General features: G+C 44.8%; 1 protein-coding gene across 1 annotated transcript in view; it reads left to right on the top strand.

Moving 5' to 3' along the window:
* The first annotated feature begins 437 nt into the window (after positions 1–437).
* The window catches only part of LOC139639257 (solute carrier family 22 member 13), a 16,579-nt gene continuing 6,953 nt past the window's right edge, over positions 438–10,063 (top strand). The window contains exons 1-4 of the mRNA XM_071513335.1: positions 438–674; positions 3,293–3,390; positions 3,561–3,715; positions 8,238–8,406. Coding sequence (XP_071369436.1) covers positions 438–674; positions 3,293–3,390; positions 3,561–3,715; positions 8,238–8,406 — 659 coding nt within the window. The remainder of the gene's footprint in view (positions 675–3,292; positions 3,391–3,560; positions 3,716–8,237; positions 8,407–10,063) is intronic.

Below are 10,063 nucleotides of genomic sequence, written 5' to 3'. Positions count from 1 at the left end.
GAGAGCAAGTCAGACAGAGAGACAGAGAGAGAGACCTAATCAGACAGAGAGAGGGAGACAGAGAGATATAGACACACGCAGAGAGAGAGGGAAAGAGCGAGAGAGAGAGAGAGAGAGAGAGAGAGAGAGAGAGAGAGAGAGACAGAAACAGAGAGACAGAAACAGAGAGAGTGACAGAGAGAGAGAGACAGAAACAGAGAGAGAGAGAGAGAGAGAGAGAGAGACAGAAACAGAGAGAGTGACAGAGAGAGAGACAGAAACAGAGAGTGACAGAGAGAGAGTGACAGAAACAGAGAGAGAGAGAGAGAGAGAGAGAGACAGAAACAGAGAGAGAGACAGAGAGAGAGAGACAGAAACAGAGAGAGAGAGACAGAAACAGAGAGAGAGACAGAGAGAGAGAGAGACAGAAACAGAGAGAGAGACAGAGAGAGAGAGTCATGTCTCCACTGCAGCTGTCTGTCTACTGGCGTCTCTCTCTCATCTTCTTCTTCACCTCCTTCCTTTTCTTCCTCGACGTTTTCACCGCCGCCGCCACGGCATCCTGTCACCATGGCAACCGCACCGGCGCCGGGGAAACTTTCCAGGGAATATTTCCACCGGAGAGCAACCAATCACAGCCGGGGGAAGTTTCGGAGAGCGAAGCCGATTGGAGGAACGACAGCAGGAAGGGAGACGTGAGTGTCACTTCCAACAATCTTATATATAGTTTATAGTTTTATGGTGACATTTGTATCGTGTTCTTCCATAAATAGATGCAGGTATCACATACAGATGTATATATATAGAGAGAGAATGTTTTGTATGTGTAATATACTGATGTATAGACATTGGTGTCATATATATAGAGAGAAAGACAGAGAATTTTATAGATAACTATCGATACACATTGACATTGCTGATAATCTGTAACCCAGTGGTAAACTGCATGTCATTCATAAAGTCTTTGTCAACTGTTAGTTGTAGTTTGTTGTAGTTAAGTTATATTTTGGCATTAGTTGGGTTGTAATACAGGTTGTGGTCCGGTTGTAATCCAGTTGAAGTCTGGCTGTAGTCTGGCTGTAGTCTGGCTGTAGTCTGGCTGTAGTCTGGTTGTAGTCTGGCTGTAGTCTCCTGTAGTCTGCCTGTAGTCTGGCTGTAGTCTGGCTGTAATCTGGCTGTAGTCTGGTTGTAGTGTGGCTGTAGTCTGGCTGTAGTCTAGTTGTAGTCTGACTGTAGTCTGGTTGTAGTCTGGTTGTAGTCTGGCTGTAGTCTGGTTGTAGTCTGGCTGTAGTCTGGCTGTAGTCTGGTTGTAGTCTGGCTGTAGTCTGGCTGTAGTCTGGTTGTAGTCTGGCTGTAGTCTGGTTGTAGTCTGACTGTAGCCTGGCTGTAGTCTGGCTGTAGTCTGGCTGTAGTCTGTCTGTAGTCTGGTTGTAGTCTGGCTGTAGTCTGGCTGTAGTCTGGTTGTAGTCTCATTGTAGTTCTGGCTGTGGTCTGGCTGTGGTCTGGTTGTAGTCTGGCTGTAGTCTGGTTGTAGTCTGGTTGTAGTCTGGCTGTAGTCTGGCTGTAGTCTGGCTGTAGTCTGGTTGTAGTCTGGCTGTAGTCTGGCTGTAGTCTGGTTGTAATCTGGTTGTAGTCTGGCTGTAGTCTGGTTGTAGTCTGCTGTAGTCTGGTTGTAGTCTGGCTGTAGTCTGCCTGTAGTCTGGCTGTAGTCTGGGTGTAGTCTGCCTGTAGTCTCCTGTAGTCTGCCTGTAGTCTGGCTGTAGTCTGGCTGTAGTCTGGTTGTAGTGTGGCTGTAGTCTGGTTGTAGTCTGTCTGTAGTCTGGTTGTAGTCTGGCTGTAGTCTGGCTGTAGTCTGGTTGTAGTCTGGTTGTAGTCTCATTGTAGTCTGGCTGTAGTCTGGCTGTAGTCTGGTTGTAGTCTCGCTGTAGTCTCGCTGTAGTCTGGTTGTACTCTGGTTGTAGTCTCGCTGTAGTCTCGCTGTAGTCTGGCTGTAGTCTGGCTGTAGTCTGGTTGTAGTCTGGCTGTAGTCTGGCTGTAGTCTGGCTGTAATCTGGCTGTAGTCTGGCTGTAGTCTGGCTGTAGTCTGGTTGTAATCTGGCTGTAGTCTGGCTGTAGTCTGGCTGTAGTCTGGCTGTAGTCTGGCTGTAGTCTGGTTGTAGTCTGGTTGTAGTCTGGCTGTAGTCTGGCTGTAGTCTGGTTGTAGTCTGGCTGTAGTCTGGTTGTAGTCTGGCTGTAATCTGGTTGTAGTCTGGCTGTAGTCTGGTTGTAGTCTGGCTGTAGTCTGGTTGTAGTCTGGCTGTAGTCTGGCTGTAGTCTGGTTGTAGTTATTCCCTCTACCAAGGAGGTCATATTTTCACCTGCATGTGTGTCTGTCCGTCTGTCAGCAGGATCTCTCTAAAAGTTGGACACAGATTTGCACAAAACTTGGTATGAAGGTTGTTATGGGCCGAGGAAGAACTGAATAACTTTTCATGCTGACTGGTCAAAAGGTGGCATGGTGGGCGTGGCTTATCACCAAAAGGTGCATAACTGCCTTGCGGGGTGTTGTCAGACGTGGAGGAGGTCTGAGCTCTACTGAGCACATTTTATAGTTTGTCTGTAGTCTGGTTGTAGTTTGGCTTTAGTTTGTTGTAGTTTGGTTGTAATTTGGCTTTAGTTTGATTGTGGTTTGATTGTAGTCTGATTATAGGTTGCTTTTAGTCTGGTTGTAGAGATGGTTGTAGTCTGATTGTAAATTGGTTTTAGTGTGGTTGTAGTTTGGTTGTAGTCTGGTCATTGTTTGGTCATAGTCTAATTATAGTTTAGTTTTAGTTTGGTTGTAGTCTACTAGTTTGCATGTAATTGTGTTGTACTTGGGTTGCAGTTTAGTTCTAGTTTAGTTTGGTTGTAGAGAACGCTGGAATTTTGATTGTCAAGTCAAGTTTATTTATATAGTCCTTTATCACAAGCATGTCTCAAAGGGCTTTACGTACCCTTGCTTGGAAATTCATTGTAGTCTGGTTGTAGTTTGGTTGTGATTTTGTTGTTTTTGGGTTGCAGTTTGGTTCTAGTTTGGTTTGGTTGTCAAGCACCTTGTAGTTTTGATTGTAAGTTCATTGTAGTCTGGTTGTCGTCTGGTTTCAGCTGAATGGAAAACAAACTGTTCTGAAAACCTGCTCAGTTGTTTTTTATTCAATTCAATTCAACTTTGTCAACCGGCCTCAAGTGGGGTGACAGTGTGTCTGTCTATTAAATCAATTTAATCTAACCAGTGTGTGTGTGTGTGTGTGTGTGTGTGTGTGTGTGTGTGTGTGTGTGTGTGTGTGTGTGTCAGTCAGTGTGTGTGTGGACAGACTGGTTGTCTTATGGACAGACTCTCTACTTGATCGGTCTGCTGCTGGGATCCCTGTTTGGTGGAGCTTTATCTGACCGGTAAAACACACACACACACACACACACACACACACACACACACCCACACACAAACACACACATGAACACAGAGATCTCTGTAACTTCCTCAGTTTCTCAGTTAGGTCTTTTTCCCTAATACAATGTGTGTGTGTGTGTGTGTGTGTGTGTGTGTGTGTGTGTGTGTGTAGGTACGGTAAGCGGCCAGTGTTGCTGGTGTGTGTGTGTGTGCAAGCTGTGTGTGGTGTTCTGCCTGCCGCTCTTCCTCAGCCCCTCCTCTTCCTCGCCCTGCGCTGCCTGACTGGAATCTGCTGCTGCTGCATTAACATCTGCTCCTTCAGCCTGGGTACACACACACACACACACACACACACACACACACACACACACACACACACACACACACACACACACACACACACACACACACACACACACACACACACGTTTTTCTGCTATCTCACTGATAGCTGATATCTGCTCAGCTGACCACTGGAAGAAATGTTGGCATCTTGATGTTCAGGATTTCATTTTTGACCAGAATATCTGCTTTAACATTTAAAGATCAGCAACTAAACTGAAACAAAGCAAACTTAAAAAAAAAACTAAACTGTACAATTAAACTTTAAAACTGAACTTTGAAACAAAACTGTAAAACTAAATTAAAACTAAACAAATCTTTAAAACTAAACAAACTAAAACTAAAGTTTGAAACCAAACTCTAAAACTAAAGTGACAAGCAGCAACATTATTGATCAGCAATATTTCCGATCGCCTGATCATGAACAAAAAATCAGCAGTTGTTTGACCTTTGACCTGCACCAAGGTGTAATCCTACCTCTTGGGGGAAAGGGGCAGAGGCATGCTGGGTAACAAGTCACAGTTCCCAGGGGTCAGAGGTCATGTGCGTTCACATGGACTTCATCCTATTTAAAGTTTTACAAAAACAGATGAGGAGCGTCGCAGGTCGGCCCGGAACTGGAAGGTCACAGGTTCGATTCCCACAGCAGCAGCCATGAGTCCTGATGTGTGTCGGTGCAAAATGGCGGCTCCAGAAAGAAGCCCTCGCTCTCTGATCCTGAGGGACTGACACCAAAACCTGACGTTTACCGCTGAGGTTTTACATCCTGAAACATTTCCTCATGTCAAACTCAGAAGTCTCAGAACTGAAATGGAAAACCGAAACTGAAATTGTCTCAGAACAATTTCACTGGTACAATTTCACAACAAAAACATTATTTTTTTTCCAGATTTTATTCGTTCAGTAAAATGATGAGTCAGTGCAGAGAGAGAATTAGACTAAAAAAATACTCTGAAATAAGCTGAGAAGTTTGATAAAAGAGGAAATCACTTGACAAGCTGGACATTTTTTGCAGTTCTCAACACTGTTAACCAGGTTTTACCAAAACCACCTCAGCAGTTTGTCGTGACTGACTGGTGTTGTTGGTAGACAGGTGTCAGGTACAGGGGTGTGGACTCTTGTGGACTCTAACACACACACACACACACACACACAGCTGATAAAGAGCACGTGTGTTCAGCAAACCGGCCCCAGATATAAAAAAAAAAAAAAAAAAAGGTTGAAAAGGAAAGCTGAGTGCTAACGAAGCAGTAAAGTCTCTGATGTAACGAGGATCCAGCAGGTTTCTGATCAGGCTGCAGAACAGAAGAAAAAACAAAACACCGACACAGCAAATAGGACTTTAAGACTCAATATGAGACTAAACGATGATGGAGATGTTTTGCAGAATCTGGACTTGTTTTCTAGACTGTGTGATGTTCTTGAGGAAGCCAAGACTTTTCTCTGGAGCCGTTTGGTTCTCCACTGGTCTGTTGGTGTCTGTTCCGGAGAAGATTCCTTAACCAAAAAACACCTGAAGTCCACAGCGGATTCCCAGAGAGGAGCAAGAGGCAGCACCTCCTACAGATAAAGAGTCGTACATATCGGGGTTTTACTGAAGGACAAACGGCCATCACAAAAACCACCAGAGCACCTGTCGCCTCCCATGAAAGACGCAGGCAGCCGTTGGGCCAATCAGCATCAAGATGCATCCTCCCTCCAAGTTTCATCAAAATCAAACCGGTGGAGTTGCAGTTATGGCCTTTCAAGGTTTACAATTTTGATTTTGCCAATCAGTATAAGTAGCCGGACAGCTGGATTTACATAGTTTCATGTCAGTCAGATTTACGGTGTATTTCTGTAGTTCTAGGCTTTCACAGTTACAAATTTTATCTTCATACCATTAAGTCAGTGTGTAATGTTTTTAAATGCCAGAGCACAAAACGCATGTCCCTATCACCTCGAGTCACATTTGAGCTTCAAATTCTGACCTTTCATGTCAGTGTAGTGCGGTGTGGTAAATGCCGGAACACCGTGTGAAGATGCAGCCAGCCCAGAATATCAGAATATCTAAATCAGTATCTGTAGTTGAAGCTCATCCTGTTTCTTTCCTCGTCTCTGGCTCCTCCAGCAACATCACAGTCATGAAAACAATTCTAGATTCTACACTGCAACAGATTTCTAACACATCATTTAATGTCGTATTCAGTCCTAAAATGTGATTTTTGAGGCTCATTGGATGCAAAAAATAGATGATTTATTTACATGGTGAAAAAAAGTGACTAAGTGAGAAAAAAGGTGAAGAACTTTACAGGCCTGTAAAGACACGCATCATAGAACACACACAGAGAAACGATGCTAAATCATCCGTTGCTAGACATTTTCATGAAGCCATCCTGTCTCAACACTTTCATTTTGTGTCATTCAACAGATTTCTAAAACACGTAGAGGGGGCGATATTGATCGCAGACTGCTTAAATCTGAATGTAAATGGATTTTCTATATGAAGACACGACATCCAGAGGGTCTTAATGAAGAGTTTTCTCTCTCGTGCTTTCTGTAACCTCTTGACTATCTCTCTCTCTCCCCAGGGCTTTATTCTGTAGCCCATAGATTATTTTGTATACTTGTATAGCTGCCTATTGTAATATGTATTCATGGAGTAAGTCCTGTATGTGAATTGTATCTGACATTCTTCTATAAGCCAACCTATTTCTTCTTAGTAGATAGTATAACAATGTTTGATCTATTCTTAATCTATGATTATCTGTATATATATTTTTGTATGGGTTGTGTATATTTCCTTGTAGGCCTCTGGGCCACAATATGGCTAATGGGCTGATTGACTGATTGATTCCACCTATCAGCCTCATTCCTATTGGCTACCACCAATAGGCTGGTTGCCTATTTAGAGCCAACATGAAAAACATGGAAGTAGTGCTGATGATGGTCTGAGGAGCGAAACGTTCACCTTTTTTCTCACTTAGTCACTTTTTTTCACCATGTAAATAAATCATCTATTTTTGCATCCAATGAGCCTCAATAGTTTTTGTCAGTGTGCGGCTGTTTCTGATTACATTGGACTGTCATGCTGGCCTCTCGCACCTGGCCTCTCGCACCTGGCCTCTCGCACCTGGCCTCTCGCACCTGGCCTCTCGCACCTGGCCCACTGCCAGTGAGTTGAGATAATTCCACTACTGTCCAGTGTGGTTTCACTTGTTTCATAAATTTTCAAGAAACCAGTGTCAATGTGTTGAAACAAGTCAGAATAAGGCAGAGACTGGGACCGGGAAAATGACTCTAGAAAATTTCTGAAACAAGTGCATTCTCATTTCCCAGTCTAACAGGACACATCGGCATTTCAGGGATCGGACCTGTGAGTTTTCAGTCACAGGACGGAGTCTGTTCCGTCCTGCCAGCAGAGAAACAGCAGAGAAAACACACCGCAGGTCCGACCTGAACTCCTGCTAAGTAAATCAGTGTCAGCTGAACCAGAGCGAACCGGCCGGAGTGGAAAACTTTAATGACTGCAGAGTTTCTGAAGGCAGCGGCCTGTTCCCACTGCGATCGGCTTGGTTGATGTGTCACTCTGCTCTCTGTGTTTCCTTCAGTTCAGCCTCACATTCTATCCACATTTTGTTTTTCTCCTACGGTGAAAGTGAAGCAGATCTCTAGATCCTGCCAATCGCTCTGTTGTTAAACCGGGTTAAATAATGTCCGCAGAAATGACGTGACGAAGTTATTACAGATTTTAACACGTTACTGAAATTTAAAAACTATTTTTCTAACAGCCATGAGGTGGATGTTGTTCTCATGAAATGCTGAATGCTAAACTCAGTCTGGAGAGATTTTTTTTTTTATTGTTTTCATCAGAAGAAAAGCAGAACAGAGGAACCTGTTGGACAGTTAAAGGCTTTAACATCATTTATTCAGTTACATGTTAGACTGAAAGGGGGCGGGGGCACACTCCCTTATTTGGGCTGAAACATGATGTCACACTTGAGAGGAGAATTCAGAGTGGCTGTGGGCGGGGCCAGAGGCTGCTACAGACTTCTGAACAGGCAGATCCTGGATTTTCACTGCTTTGGTATTGACTTTCAAAACGTTACAGCATTTTAACAAGTTCAGACAGCTAGCAAGCACTAATTAGGCAGCGTTAAAATAAACTAAAATCTCAATAAAATATCTTCAGATTTTACGATGGATCAGCCGTTCTCCAAGCTTCGTTTTTTGAGACGTTTAGTCTTGTCGTCCTTCAAATGAAAGTTGTAGAGAACTGGGAAGCTTTGAATTACTGAAATCAGTTTCTCCTCCATTTTGAAACGAAAATCACATCGGTAGGGAAACAAGGAAGCGCAGAAATCTGATTGGCTGTTGACAGGCGATGTCGGTGAAAAGTTCAGCCTTGGTGACAATCTGGTTGAGCGTCCACACATCGGTTTTCCTGTCAGTTACTGTGTGTTTTCTGACTGTGTGTGACTGCCCCCCCCCAGGTTAATGTGTGTGTGTGTGTGTGTGTGTGTTGCAGCGGTGGAGTGGACCCCCCCCGCCGCCCGTCTGTGGCCCCCGGCCCTCCTGTCGTTCTGCTTCAGTTTGGGAACGATGGCCGGAGCCCCGCTGGCCTGGCTGAGCCCGAGCATGAGACAGCTGCACCTGTCTCTGGCTCTGCCACAGCTCATCTGTCTGCCGCTCTATATGTAGGTACACCTGTCTGTCTGTCTGTCTGTCTGTCTGTCTGTCTGTCTGTCTGTCTGTCTGTCTGTCTATCTGTCTGTCTCTGTCTGTCTGTCTGTCTGTCTGTCTGTCTGTCTCTGTCTGTCTGTCTGTCTGTCTGTCTGTCTGTCTGTCTGTGTATGTCTGGTGTAGGGTGCAGGTGCAGGTGTAGGTGTAGGGTGCAAGTGGAGGGTGCAGGTGGAGGGTGCAGGTGGAGGGTGCAGGTGGAGGGTGCAGGTGGAGGGTGCAGGTGCAGGTGTAGGGTGCAGGTGGAGGTGGAGGGTGCAGGTGTAGGTGTAGGGTGCAGGTGGAGGGTGCAGGTGGAGGGTGCAGGTGGAGGGTGCAGGTGGAGGGTGCAGGTGCAGGTGTAGGGTGCAGGTGGAGGTGGAGGGTGCAGGTGTAGGTGTAGGGTGCAGGTGGAGGGTGCAGGTGGAGGGTGCAGGTGCAGGTGGAGGGTGCAAGTGGAGGGTGCAGGTGGAGGGTGCAGGTGGAGGGTGCAGGTGCAGGTGGAGGGTGCAGGGTGTATCTGAATGTGTTTTGCGTCTTGCTGTTGGTTTGCTATTGCTGTGGTTATTGTTTTCTCTCTCTCTCTGTGTGTGTGTGTGTGTGTGTGTGTGTGTGTGTGTGTGTGTGTGTGTGTGTGTGTGTGTGTGTGTGTGCGCTGGCTGAGAAAAGCCTGTGCTGCCATGTGAGTCTTTTTTTAAAACTCTGTCTTAAGTAGATGATTGAAAGAACATCAAATCTATGTCTCTCTCTCTCTCTCTACCTGTCTCTCTCACAATTCAATTCAATTCAATTAGCTTTATTGGCATGAATGTCATAACAACAGAATTGCCAAAGCGTCTCAGGACAATCAACAAAAGGATCCAACTGATCTAACAGCAGAGTAAACAGAGGACACATTACTGAATATGACAGAATCAGTTCTGTATTATACCAATGAGTAATTGTACTAGTATTATAATACTACAAATTATTATAATATTATTAACAATAAGTACAGTGTTAAAATAATATAATACAACAATAAACAAACAGTAGTGAGTAATATAGGTCCAGATGATCATTGTGGGCCTCAGTCCCTCAGTGTCCAGCAGGATCTGCTGCTGGACACTTTCATTCAGTTTAGTGAAGTTGGGGATTAATAATTCAAATTTCTTAAAGTATTCTGCTCTAATTAGATTATATTTGTCACATTTCAAGAGGAAGTGCATCTCTGTCTCCACCTCACCTGTTGTGCAGAGGCCGCATGTTCGCTGCTCTTTTGGTAGCCAGGACTTCTTCTGTCCTCCTTTCTCTACGGCCAGACTGTGGTCACTCAGTCTGGATCTGCTCAGGATCTGGATCTGCTCAGGATCTTTTTCTGCTTAGGATCTGGATCTGCTCAGGATCTGTCTCTGCTCAGGATCTGTCTCTGCTCAGGATCTGCCTCTGCTCAGGATCTGTCTCTGCTCAGGATCTGGATCTGCTCAGGATCTGTCTCTGCTCAGGATCTGGATCTGCTTTGGGTCTCTTACACTGAAAAAATATTCTGCCAATTTATATTCACAGTTTAGGGCCAGATAGCAATTAAGTTTGTTTTGTGTTTGTGTTTGATTTGTCCAATGTTCCAGATATGTATCTTTTGTTCGGATTGGTGGT

Source organism: Centroberyx affinis, unplaced genomic scaffold, assembly GCF_046629955.1.
Source record: "Centroberyx affinis isolate AG114_WGS23_722 - 3 ecotype Tasmania unplaced genomic scaffold, CSIRO-AGI_Caff_v1 ptg007008l_1, whole genome shotgun sequence".
Taxonomy (NCBI): domain Eukaryota; kingdom Metazoa; phylum Chordata; class Actinopteri; order Beryciformes; family Berycidae; genus Centroberyx; species Centroberyx affinis.
The sequence above is the reverse complement of the archived record's forward strand: the minus strand, read 5'-3'. Positions and strand labels throughout refer to the sequence as shown.